Source organism: Muscardinus avellanarius (genome assembly GCF_963383645.1).
Source record: "Muscardinus avellanarius genome assembly, chromosome: 7".
Taxonomy (NCBI): Eukaryota; Metazoa; Chordata; class Mammalia; order Rodentia; family Gliridae; genus Muscardinus; species Muscardinus avellanarius.
In genome coordinates, this window is record NC_137793.1 from 89,803,621 (window position 1) to 89,816,991 (window position 13,371).

General features: G+C 40.2%; 1 protein-coding gene across 1 annotated transcript in view; it reads left to right on the forward strand.

The window, feature by feature from the left end:
- The window catches only part of KIF14 (kinesin family member 14), a gene marked incomplete at both ends in the record, with an annotated part of 62,238 nt that extends 49,548 nt beyond the window's left edge, over nt 1–12,690 (forward strand). The window contains 7 exons of the mRNA XM_080698973.1: nt 568–792; nt 984–1,168; nt 6,616–6,774; nt 7,358–7,480; nt 10,350–10,424; nt 11,614–11,752; nt 12,311–12,690. Coding sequence (XP_080555099.1) covers nt 568–792; nt 984–1,168; nt 6,616–6,774; nt 7,358–7,480; nt 10,350–10,424; nt 11,614–11,752; nt 12,311–12,690 — 1,286 coding nt within the window. The remainder of the gene's footprint in view (nt 1–567; nt 793–983; nt 1,169–6,615; nt 6,775–7,357; nt 7,481–10,349; nt 10,425–11,613; nt 11,753–12,310) is intronic.
- Nucleotides 12,691–13,371: the final 681 nt, after the last annotated feature.

Below are 13,371 nucleotides of genomic sequence, written 5' to 3' on the forward strand. Positions count from 1 at the left end.
ATCAATTTATAGTTCCCTAGGTGCTAGGGAAAATAAATCCTTACATCAAATTAAATAAAGTAGATTAAACCAATGGATACATGGATGTTTGTAGTCTCTTGTTACCTAGATTGTGGTTGGGGAGTTACTAAACCTGTGGAATGGTGTTGTTAAGGGGATAGTTGGTCTCTATGTGGAACTGTATTTACTCTGACATACAGAAATAAATGTGTATTAAAAAGAGAATAGCCTATTGCCAGACGTGGTAGCGCACGCTTGTAATCCCCGCGCTTGGGAGGCTGAGACAGGAGGATCGCACAGGTTAGAAGCCAGCCTCAGCTACTTAGTGAGTCTCTCAGCAACCTAGTGAGACCCTGTTTGAAAAAAAAAAAATAGGTCTGCGAGTATAGACCAGAGGTCTAAGCCTCTGGGTTCCACCCCTAGTACCAGCAAAAAAAAAAAAAAAAAAAAAGAATAGCCTGTTTAGACTTTATTGGCCAAAAATTCTATAATATTCTCACATTGATGCATTTGTTTGAAAATATGATACCTGAAAACTAGGGTTATGGTGTCTTTTTTTTATTGTAGACTTAATGGAGAAATCAAGCACCATTTACTCAAATTCAGCAGAATCATTTCTTCCTGGAATTTGCAAAGAATTGATTGGTTCCTCAATAGATTTTCTTGTACAGAGTTATGATGAAGAAAAAACTATAGCAGATAGCCTGATGAGTAATCTTCTTAAAATTTATAATGGGTTGTTTGCCATTTCTAAAGCTCATGAAGAACAGGATGAAGAAAGTCAAGATAACTGTAAGCGGTCCCACTGCTTTTATTGGCTCACATGATGATTATTTTCTGCATGTTCTACTTTGTTAGAAACGATTATTTGACACATCTGGCAGGCATCTTCTGACTACTTTAACATGTCCTAATGGCAATCATATGCAAGTTCTTTTATTTGGAGATTATTTCTTCCAATAATTTTTATTCTTTCTTCAAAGTGTTCTCTTCTGATCGAGCAACGCAGTTGTTTACTATCCAGATTGCTTGTGCTTATGAACAGCTTGTGGTCTTAATCAAACACTGGCTGAGTGATGTTCTACCTTGTACCAGCACAGCAAGACTTGAAGATGAATTGAGACACGAAGTTAAAAAACTGGGAAGCCATTTACAATTATTTTTACAGGTAAATTGATTTCTTATTATTAACAGAATTCATTTGTTCACTGGGGAGGCTGAGACAGGAGGATCATAGTTTCACGGACAGCCTCAGCTATTTAATGAGGCTCTCTGCAACTTTGTGAGACCCTGTTTCAAAATAAAGAATAAAAAATAGGGCTGGGGTGTAGGTTGGAGGTAGAATGCCCCTGGGTTCAATCCCCAGTACTGCAAAATAAAAATTCATTTGTTCAGTATTTATTGACTTTCTACTACCTGAATCTTCCAAGAGTTAGATTTGTAGGATTTTCTGAAGTGTTTTCTATTTTGAAGGCCTAGACAGTGGACTATTAGTAATTGATTTATTGAATCTAGACTTACATGACTTTCTATGTATTAGTGGTTCTGAAGCAATTTTCAGATATTAACTCATTTAATCCTCATAAGAACTCCAAAAGTGGGTTCTGCTACTGTTTTATAGGTAAAGAAATGGAGGCTCAGAGAAGCTAGGTAGCCCGTTTAGTGTTACATAACCAGTAAGTGATAAAGTTGAACCCAGCATGTCCTAGGCCCAGAGTTCTACCATTATACCATGCCAGCCTTCCACAAGGAAGGACTGTTGGGAAGAGAGACAGCTTGCCTTTGGCTGTGGATTGGGTTTCAGGTCATGCCGAATTAATCACAAGTCTGTAGACATAGAGGCAAGGAAAGTAATTTTGTTTCCTGACCACCTTGGATCAGGTAAGATCAGGTTTGTGTGTGATGAAGAAGCAAGATGAAAGCTTACGTTCTCTCACATAAAATCTGGACATAGGCATGGAGGCCCTGCTCCACAAGGTCTGTGGTGTCCAGGCTCCTCTCAGCCCCTCTGCTGGCTCTAAGCGCGGCTTTGGGTCACATGGTCCACCATGCCAGAGCTCCGTCTGAGTTCAGGGCAGCACATGGAGAAGTGACAAGGGGAAGGCCGAGTGTGCCTTCTTTTCAGGGAAGACTCTGCAAATCACACAGGACACTTCTACTGACCTATGTTTGGCTGGAACTTTACCATCTGACCACATCTAACTGCAGGTATCATTGGGAAATGTATTTTTTTCATTCTGGGCACCTGTGTGCCAAGCTAAAAATCTAGGTTCTGTCACTATAGAAGAAGTGAGGAATTGCCAAATTGCTACATCAGCAGTCTTTATAAAAAATTATTATATATCAAATTATATTAATCATACATCTTACAAATCTTTAGATAAGGAAGATGATGAGAAGTACCAAGAGAGTTAGATTTTATTTTTAAAAATGGATAGAGGCCAGGTGTCGTGGCACATGCTTATAATCCCAGTACTTGGAAGGCTGAGACAGGAGTATTGCACAGGTTCGAAGCCAGCCTCAGCTACTTAGTGAGGCTCTCAGCAACCTAGTGAGACCCTGTTCCCAAATAAAATAGAAAATAGGTCTGGGAGTATAGCCTGAAGGTAGAAAGCCTCTGGGTTCCATCCCCAGCACCACACACACACACACACACACACACACACACACACACACACAAAATGGATAGAGGACTAGGCATGGTGGCACATGCCTGTAATCCCAGTATTTGGGATAGGAGTATTATAGTTGTTTTGTTGTTTTTGTTGTTGTTGTTTTGGGGCGGGTCTGGGGATGGAACCCAGGGGCATTTGACCTCTGAGCTACACCCTCTGCCCTATTTTTTATTCTTTATTTTGAAACCAGGTCTCACTGAGTTGGAGAGGGCCTCACTAAGTAGCTGAGGCTGTCTACGAACCGCGATCCTCCGGTCTCAGCCTCCCAAATGCTGGGATTACAAGTGTGCGCCACCACGCCCCACTGAGTGTTATAGGTTTGAAGCCAACCTCAGCAACTTAGTAAGATTGTCAGCAACCTAATAAGACTCTGTTTAAAAATAAAAGTAAAATAGAATTGGGATGTAGCTCACTGGTAGAATGCCCCCTGTGTTCAGTTCCCGGTACCCTTTTCAAAAAAAGGATAATTAGCCGGGCGTGGTGGCGTACGCTTGTAATCCCCACGCTTGGGAGGCGGAGACAGGAAGATCGCACTGGTTTGAAGCCGCGCTGGCTTAAGAGACCCTGTTTCCAAAAAAAAAAGAAAAATAGATCTGGGAGTGTAGCCCAGAGGTAGAAGGGCTTCCAGAAACCCCAGTATCACCAAAAAAAAATTTAAAAAAAGGATAATTAGATTTCATAACAAAATATTCTAGGATATTTGGTTATATCTTAGAGACTTTCCACTGTTATTTTATTGTAATTTTTATATGTCAGGTACTTCCTGAGTGGATTCTTTACTGGCTGAGGTTTAGAAATTTTATTTGACTGATATAACTAGTAAAATTGATAACAGATTTTTTTTTGTGTGTGTGTGTGTGGTACTGGGAATGGACCTCAGGACATTCTTCCTCTGAGCTACACCCCAAGCCCTCTTTTTTTTTTTTTTATTCTTTATTTTGAAACATTCTCACTGAGTTGCAAAAGGCCTCACTCAGTAGCTGAGGCTGCCCACAAACTGCTCTCCTCCTGTGTCAGCCTCCCGAATGCTGGGGTTACACAGTGTGCGCCACCATGCCCGGCTTTCATATGTTTATTTTAATGTCGGTTATTCTCTCTCAAGAGATTTTTTGCATCTTCCCAAGGCTTGGTTAGGTACCTCTCCTAATGCTTCTCTCTTAACTCTGTACTCTAGTTATCATGCCTTTTAGATTACAAAAGCCCGTTCACCTCTGTAAACTCTGAGAATGTAGAGGGACTGTGGGATATTTTTTTTCCAAGGCCTCATAATTTGATAAATGCTTAATTAGATACTTATTATTGAATTAATTTTATTTATTTGTTTATTTGATTAATAATAATAATAATTTTTTGTGTGTGGTAGTACTGGGGATGGAACCCAGGGGCGTGCTATCTTTGAACTATACTCCCAGACCTATTTTTTATTCTTTTATTTATCAACAGAGTTTCACTAAGTTGCAGGTGGCCTCTCTAAGTTGCTAAAGTAGGCTACAAACCTGAGATCCTCCTGTTTCAGTCTCCCAAGTACTTATTTTTTGTGAGTGGTATTGGGGATTGATTCAGGGGCATTCTACTTCTGACCTACACCACCAGCCCTATATTTATTTATTGATTGTATTTTTGCAGAATTGAGGATTGAATCCAAGGGCATTCTACCTCCAAGCGACACCCCCAGCCCTACTTTTATTCTTATTTTGAAACAGGGTCTCACTAAGTTGTAGAGGGCCTCACTAAGTAGCTGAAGCTGGCCACCATGAACCTGAGATCCTCCTGTCTCAGTCTCTCAAGTACTGGGATTATAAGCATATACCACCACACTGGCTTATTTTTAGTTTTGGGATTGCATTCTGGGGCATTCTACTTCCAAGTTACATCTCCCAGCCCTATTTTATATTTATTTTGAAACAGAGTCTCACTAGGTTGATGAGAGCTGACTACTTGCTGAGGCTGTCCTTAAACCGTAGGTCCTCTTGTCTCAGCCTCCCAGTACTGGGATTACAGGCGTGTGCCAACACGCCTGGCTTTATTTTGAGACAGGGTCTCACTAGGTTGGTGAAGCTGGTCTTGAACCTGTAGTTTTTCTGTCTCAGCCTTCCAAGTACTAGGATTATAAGCGTGTACCATAGCTGGCTTGAATTAATTTACTTTTTATATTTATTTATTTATTCATTCATTTATTTTTGCGGTACTAGGGATGGAACCCAGAGGCATTCTAACTTTGAGCTACACCCCCCAACCCTATTTTTATTCTTTATTTTGAAACAGGTCTCACTGAGTTGCAAAGTAGATGAGGCTGTCTGTGACCCACGGTCCTTCTGTCTCAGCCTCCCAAATGCTGGGATTACAAGTGTGTGCCATCACGCCCGGGTTGAATTAATTTTAAATCCACACTGGAGTAAGGGTCATTTTGGATATAGGTCGGGAGGAAATAGAATGACTGAAGGACTGTGAACAGATGTGGGTAAAACAATAGATACAGAAGAAGCTCTAACAAGGCAGAACCTGAAAACTAGAGACTGGCCCGGGAGCAAAGCTAGAGCACCCATGCTCGGGCCTGCGTAGGCTCGAGGCTAGAGGAGGGGTGGGTGCAGGATGGCTGTGGTAGAGTGAAGAGCAGTGAGGTGTGCTTAGTTGGCTCAGGTGTCAGCAGCAGTACAACGCCCACTATTGACATTTGGAGTCCAGTGTTTGAGCTCACGCCAGCCGCCTGGCAGGACTGCTGTGATTACCAGATGAAATGAAGTTACAAGGGCCGGGCTGGCGCTGCAGGTTTGTAATCCCAGTACTTGGGAGGCTGAGATAGGAGGATCAGAGGTTCGTGACCAGCTTCAGCTACTTAGTTTTTTGTTGTTGTTTTTGGTTTTTTGCGGTACTGGGGATTAAACCCTGGGGCATTCTACTTCTGAGCTACACCCCCCAGCCCTAATTTTTACTTTTTATTTTGAAACAGGTTCTTATTAAGTTGCAGAGGGCCTCATGAGTTGCTGAGGCTGGCTGTGAACCTGTTATCCTCCTGTCTCAGCCTCCCAAGTACTGGGGTCACAAGCGTGCGCCACCAGCCTAACTTCTTTCCTTCTTTTCATTTTCTGGGAAGAATACTTTGAATTTAACTTGAGATATATCCTATGGGAGAGGTTTTATGTAGGGAATCAAAGATGGTGAGACCAGGTGACGTGGAAGGGAGTTAGACTGCTCTCAAGAGAGACTTGTGTAAAGCTGGAAAAACTGGTGGTAGTGACTGCACTTTCTACTTAAGTGTGGTTTGAGAATCCTCACCTTGTAGCAATATAATTAGCACCTTCCAGAAAGCAGGCCAAGAGAAGTTTCTAAGAGTCACCACAGGGTAGGAACCAGAAAGAAGAGAAGTAGAGAGGTGTCCCATGCCTTTTGGATGTGGGCATTCCAAGTGCATATGGGAAGCCTTTTGCTTGAAGGGATTTGTGGTTTTCCCGTCTTCCCTTTTTCTTCCTCTCCTTTTGCATTTCCCCTGAAAAAGGAAAATATCTAATTAACCATCTACTGATTACGAGGACAGAAAAAGTTTAAAGACAAAATTTCTTGTTTCTTTCTTTTGGCATCTACTTATGAATTCTGTCATATATATAGTTAAGTTTATACTTGGCCTATGTCTCCTATTAGTGTTTAAGGTCTTTGAGAGTAGAGTCTATATTATTCATAATTTCACTTCCAGTAGCTATGGGGCTGCCTTCTCTCTGGTTCTGTCAGATGTTTATGAAGAGTGGTCACTATTATCAATGAATGCAGAATTAATTTTCTTCAAATTATCTTGCCTTTTTCCCCCCAGGTGGTAGGAATGGAACCCAGTGCATGCTAAGCATATGTTCTACCACTGAGCTACACTCCCTGCCCGTTTTGTCTTCATTTACTGCCCCTTTATAATCTCATATATCTGAAATACTGATTCATTATGTCTTAACAGGGATGCTTTTCAGATATTTCATCAATGGTAAAAGAGGCTCAAAAGAAAGTGGTTGAAATTGTACAGCAGGCTGTTAAGTATGTGGGACAGTTAGCAGTTCTGAAAGGGAACAAGCTGTATTTTCTGGAAAATGGTAACAACAAGGCTGCCAGCGTCCAGGTAATTTAGCCACATTAATTTTAAAAGACTGCATGTGAAAGAACGTTAGAGACTTCTGATGATAGTGTCATTAAACATGACAAGCTCATTTTGTTTTTCAAAATAACATTTCTTTTAATAGCTTGGGAATGAGATTTAAAATTGTTTCAATCTGAATTGGTTAAGTATACTGAATGGTGTCATAAATCTTACTTTTCCTCTTGAATCCTTAGTTTGGTGATAGACAACTACCATGGAAGGCTTTCTCACCTAATCAATACATGAAAACCTCTAATTCTAGAAAAAATTGTACTTGCCTGTTTTAAGTACTTGTGCTAATGAAAACAATATTATACTAATCAGAATATTACTGTGTTCTAGCAAAATAGTGTCCTGATAAGATGGTAAACATTTTTTACATGTCATATATGGAATACTAAATTATAGGTCTGCTAACTTGATAGTTCTTTCCTAAGAGCTTTAGCTAAATTAATAAAACCTAGAACATACCAAAGTCTCTAAACAGAAAACAAAACTTAAATGCTTTATTTTTTAAATATCTAAAACTTGAATTTACCAGTTTTTGCTTAAACATTTTTCCTAGGAGGAATTCATAGATGCTATTTGTGATGGTATAGGCTCAGGAATGAAGATTCTGTTAGATTCTGGGCTGGAAAAAGCAGAAGAGCTTCAGCATGGCCTCTTAAGGCAGTGTGCACAAAATGAGGTGAGAGGAATAAAAAATAATATTCTAAGTCAGGTTCCATGGTGCATGCCTGTAATACCAGTATTTGGGAGGCTGAGACAGAAAGATCACATGTTTGAGGTCAGCTTCAGCAACTTAGCGAGATCATTCAAAATAAAAAGAGCTGGGGTATAGCTCGGAATAGGATGTTTCTAGATTCAATCCCTAGTACAAAAAGAAAAAAATGTTCTATATAGTTCTTTATAGTACCAGACAGGTTGATTTTAAGAAGCAGTTTAATGCAGTCAATTAGTTTTTTTTTTATTTTCTATATTTTAGTGTGTATTAAATTACTTTTTGCTGGAGAGGCTGATATCATGATGTCATATTGTTTTTCTCCCCAAGTTATCCTGGAGTGACGTGATCTTTGTCATTAGTATTTTACTAGCTCAGTCAAGCTGTTTCAGTGAGCCTTCAATCTGGAGAGCTAAGCAGAGTAGAGGGAGGGAGTGACACCTAGTGTCCATTCTTCATTGTCGTTTTCTTTCTATCTGTTTAGGTCTCTGCTCTCCCACCTAAGAATGGAAACTAATATTATTGACCTAGTTATCTTTTTTTTTTTTTTCCCCCTTCAGTACTGGTGATTGGACTCGGGCATTCTACCTCCGAGCTACACTCCCAAACCCAATTTTTATTTATTTTTATTATTTTTTGTTGTGGTGGTAGTACTGGGGGTAGAACTCAGGGGCTTTTCTATCTCTGGGCTATACTCCCAGACCTGTTTTTTTATACTTTATTTGGAAACAGGGTCTCACTAAGTTGCTGAGAGCCTCACTAAGTAGCTGAGGCTGGCTTCAAACCTGTGTGATCCTCCTGTCTTATCCTCCCAAGCACTGAGATTACAAGCATGTGCCACCATGCCCTGTTTCTATTTTTTATTTTGAAACAAAAAAAGGTCTCACTAAATTGTGATCGTCCTATCTCAGCCTCTCAGCCTCCCAAGTGCTGGGATTACAAGCATGCGCCACCATGCTTGGCGAGGGCCGTTACTTTCTACACCTCTGGATGGTTGTTTCCCGGAAGGCGTGGAGTAAGCTAGACATTTTTTTCTTTCTTTCTACGAAAACCTTGGTGTTAATGCACTGATAGCTCAACCAAGGTGCAGCGCTCTGCGTAAGCCACGGGGATTCTCCATCCCTTTCCGCTGACAACAGAGCTGTGTTGATTTATCTCTGTTCAAACAAACAATCTCAGAACTGAGGGAAAACATGAGCATTATGCTGCTCTCATTCTCACGTAGCCTATCTGAGTAAACTACCTGTGCTCCTGTTGTTCTGTCTTTAAAAAGGGGACAGTCATACCAACCTAAGAAAGTCATCCTGAGGGTGCTATGAGATTAGTAGACGGGATGTTCAAGAATGCTAAACGCAGCGCCTGGCGAGTTGTCACTCACTCATCTTGCTTGCACATGTTTTTTTCCCTCTGTGTATGTCTCTTGTTTTATATATTTGTTTTAAAAGATAAACCCAAAAGTAGATTGTCCTTTCACTAAATCAAGATCTGGTGTTTAGTCGCGTTCAGTAGACGGGGGCTGACGGGTTGTGTAACGCGGCTTTGAGGAAAGTGGCGTGCTGGAGCTCGAGGGTGCGTGCAAACCCCACTGACTTCTCAGCCTTAGCTCTGTCCTAGTGACAGCACCATGTACCACTAAAACAAGTTAATGAAAGTGGAGATGAAGTCATACATGTGAATATGCTTATTAACAAGCTTTTGAAATAGGCCCAAAAGTTTTTTTTAATTTTTTTACTTCTGAGGATTGAACCCAGAGCATTCTACCTCTGAGCTATATCCCCAGTCTTTTTATTTTTTTATTTTGAGACTTTTATTTTTATTTTTAATTTTAAGTTGCTGAGGCTGGCCTCAAACCTGCACTCCTCCCATCTTGGCCTCCCAAGTACTAGGATCACAGGTGTGTGCCACCATGCCTGGCCTTTTGCTATGGTTTTGAGGAAATAAACAGAAAAGTGCTCAAGCCCATTTTATATACAGTTCATAGTATCTGTATTTTCATGCAGAAATCTATCCCCTTCCTCTCATTTTCTTTCTACTTTTTTCCAAAGCTGTACTTGGTTATTCATGGTGGGACTTTAGTGTATCACATTCTTATAAGCTAGAACTCATAAGAACCTACAGCAGTAAAATAGAATACCCTAAAAAATAGAAAATAGGCTCTAACATATAAGATTTTAAAGCTAGAGTTGGGGGAGGAAAAAATTTGGATTTTTTTTTTAAAGCCATATAGAGCAAATTTGAGTTAGACCTAGGAAAGAGCTCTGTGGAAGTCAGTTAAATACTTAAACAGAACCCCCTGGCAGAAATGAAGCTGCACCTTAGGGGGCAGCATTGAGCCAGGTAAGAGCCAAGGTTTAGGCTTGGGCTGGGCGCCGTCCCGATGCTGAGTCTCAGGACTCAAGTCCCAGGGTCTGCTTCCTTCTTTGTAAAACGAGGTCAGTAGTACCACATATAGAACAAGACCGTGAGTGAGAACCAAGGAGTAAAACATTTGTAAAATTCTTAGCGCATATTTGCTTTATATGTTACTTCACTTTCTTTCAAGGTAAATTTTAGAAGTTCCATCCCTATAGATATTTAAGTAAAAGGCAAATTCTCTTATTATAACAGACATTAGAATGTCCATATTTAATGTAGAAATCAATATACAATTTTATTTTTAAAGAAATTTTACTTATATGATCTAGGTACTTTTTATGTTATTTATTGCCAATCTCAGAACTTTAGTCTCTGGCTTCTAGATTAGAACTTTTTCTCCTATTTGGTTCCATACATTTCTAGGATTTTTATATTTTGAAATAAATATTTATCTAATGAAATACTTTAACATTCTCCATAGGTTGCCAAAAAGATGAAAGCAGATGCCACGGGATTGGTCAGCTCTATTACAAATGTCTTTTCCGAATGGAAAATAGTAAGAGAAGTTTTAAGTCATTCTTGTTGAATTTTTGTTTAGGTTACGTAGTCATTTCTCTCGGTTCAATTGTAGAGAATTGTATTTCACTTTCTATCTTTAGCCAAAGAACTTTTTGTACAAGTTTGTTTACACATGTATGATAGTTCTCTAGCTACTTCCTGTTGCGTTTCATAACTTACTAGTTTTAATAATATAAGATTGCATAGAAGTCTATCAATGTACTATATTGTTTTTTACATTTACTAGCATAGCACCTTTTACTTGGGCAGTTGTTCATTATAGTCTAAAAATTATGTTTATTGATTGTAGAAATTATTTTACCCTCATGTCAGAAGTAAATAGAAAAACTTAGACTTAATATATATGTGTTAAAAAGAGAGTAATTTCTATGCCTTACATTTTTTTATTTAAATAAAACAAATTGGTTTTTATAAAACTGAATTCTTAAAAGTTAAATAAGTTTAGCCAGGCGTGGTGGCGCACGCTTGTAATCCCCGCACTTGGGAGGCAGAGACAGGAGGATCACGCAGGTTCAAAGCCAGCCACGCTGGCGTAAGAGACCCTGTTTCCAAATAAAAATATAAAAATAGGTCTGGGAGTGTAGCCCGGGTAGAAGGGGTTCCAGGAACCCCAGTACCACAAAAAAATAAAAGTTAAATAAGTTTATATTTTATGGTATTGGATAATAAATGGAACTATTGCTTTTTTTCTATTCTCATGTAACAGAATGATGGGAATTCATCTTAAAATTAATCAAAAATTCTTATTTCTTTTGAAAACTAGTAATTGTTAATAATATTGGGGTTTTTTTTGTGTGTGGCACTGGTGGTAGAACCCAGAGACTTTCTACCTCCGGGCTATACTCCCAGACCTATTTTATATTTTATTAGAAACAGGGTCTCACTAAGTTGCTGAAAGCCTCACTGAGTAGTTGCTGAAAGCCTCACTGAGTAGCTGAGACTGGCTTCGAACCTGTGTGATCCTCCTGTCTCAGCCTCCCAAGCGTGGGGATTACAAGCGTGCGCCACCACGCCCAGCTTGTATTTTAGTCTTTTAGAGGTGTTAAGCATGAGTGAGGAAATTAAGTTCTCTTTCTTAAAGACTGTGGCATTTGAAATCATATTGGCTAAGTTTCCTGCCATGTAGCCTGTTACATATTTAAAAATATATATATTTGTTTATACAGAAAAGCTTCAGAACTCAAGTACAAGAAGATGATTCTGGATACCAACATTCCAAGAAGATGGCTAATCTTGCCCCAGAATTCTTGAAGTTAAAACATTGCTTAGAAAAAACCATTCAGATTATTATTTCTGCACTGAGAGGTATATGCTCTAAATATGATTTGTAATTAGAATTCTGTAGCCAGGCATGGTGGTGCACACATTTAATTCCAGTACTTGGAAGGCTGAGATAGGAGGATCACAGGTTCACAGCCAGCCTCAGTAACTTAGGCCCTCCACAAAATAAAAGAATAATATAGGGCTGGGGGTATAGGTTGAAGGCAGAATGCCCCTGGGTTTTATTCCCAGTACCACAAAAAAAGGAAAAAAATCTGTAATTTAAGGTCTGTCCAATGTATTTTTTCCTAAAGGCCATTAACTAAAGCCCACTTGATGCTACGCCATTGATATTCATTAACAGCATAGGAGCTTGTGCAATTGAATTTCTACCTAATATGCATGTAAGCATTCCTGCCTACATAACTGGAAAGCCAGGTGCTTATCCAGTAGCTAAGCACTTCGACTGAGTAATCTTAAGTAGTTTGTAATTGTCTTAGTAAGGGTCACTTTGACCTAAAAGATATCTAGAGTCACATAACAGCAGTAAATACCTGATAAGAACTGAAAAGGGAACTAACCTGTGCTCTCCCTCTTGTATAGGATGCCATGGTGATGTGCATCTTCTCAAGAGCTGCGTTGAAACTCTCTGCAGCGTGGCCCGTGATGTTCACAGTGATTTCAGTGAGCCCTCTGCTTCTGTTGGCAGCTCCAAGCATCGCACGGCTCAGGTTGACTGTGGAAAACTGGAATCTCTGGCTGAGTCACTCCTCCTGTGTTTTGAGTCTGAAGAAAGACCTGATTTCTTGAAACCCTGGGGATCTTTTAATCAAGATACCAGAGAAGAAGAACAACCTAAATCAAGCAGGACTGGCTGCAGTGGGAAAAAAGGTGTTCCGAAGCGTGTCTATGAACTGCAGGACAGCGTGGTCCCCGCAGTGAGCGCAGAGGGATGCATGCCCAGTAGGGTTCAGTGGGTGTGAGCACCAGTGCATCAGCAGGAACAGAGCAAAGGAACACTTGGTGGGCAGCTAAGAACAGAAAGAGAAAGCAGTCAGACTTTCCTCAGCTGGCTCTGTGTGTGTGTGGGCGGGGGGGGGGGGCCGCTGGGTATTGAACCCAGGGGTATGCTACCTCCAAGCTACACCTCCAGCCCTATTTTAGTTTTATTTTAAAACAGGGTTTCCCTAGGTTGATGAGTCTTACTACTTGCTGAGGCTGTCTTTGAACTGTGAACCTCCTGTCTCAGCCTCCCAAGTACTGGGATTACAGGTGGGCACCACCATGCCTGGCTACAGCTGAAAATTTTAAATGGGGTGTTTACCATGTTGGAACATTGGGGCAACAGAGTGGAGTCAGGGATTCAGGACCAAGTGAATAGCCTGGTCTCTAGTTTTCTCATCATCTAGGAGTTGTTTTGTTTTTGGTACTGGGGTACTGGGAATAAATCCCAGGGATGTTCTACCTCCAAGCTACACCCAGCCCTATTTTATTATTATTTTTTTTAAACAGGATCTTGCTAAGTTGCTGAGGTTGGCTTCAAACCTGTGACCCTTCTGTCTCAGCCTCCGAAGTACTGAGATTGCAGGCGTGTGTCACCACTCCCAGCTTTGTCTAGGATTTTAAACGTTAACTTTCACACTGATATGGTGTCTCTAGTTGGC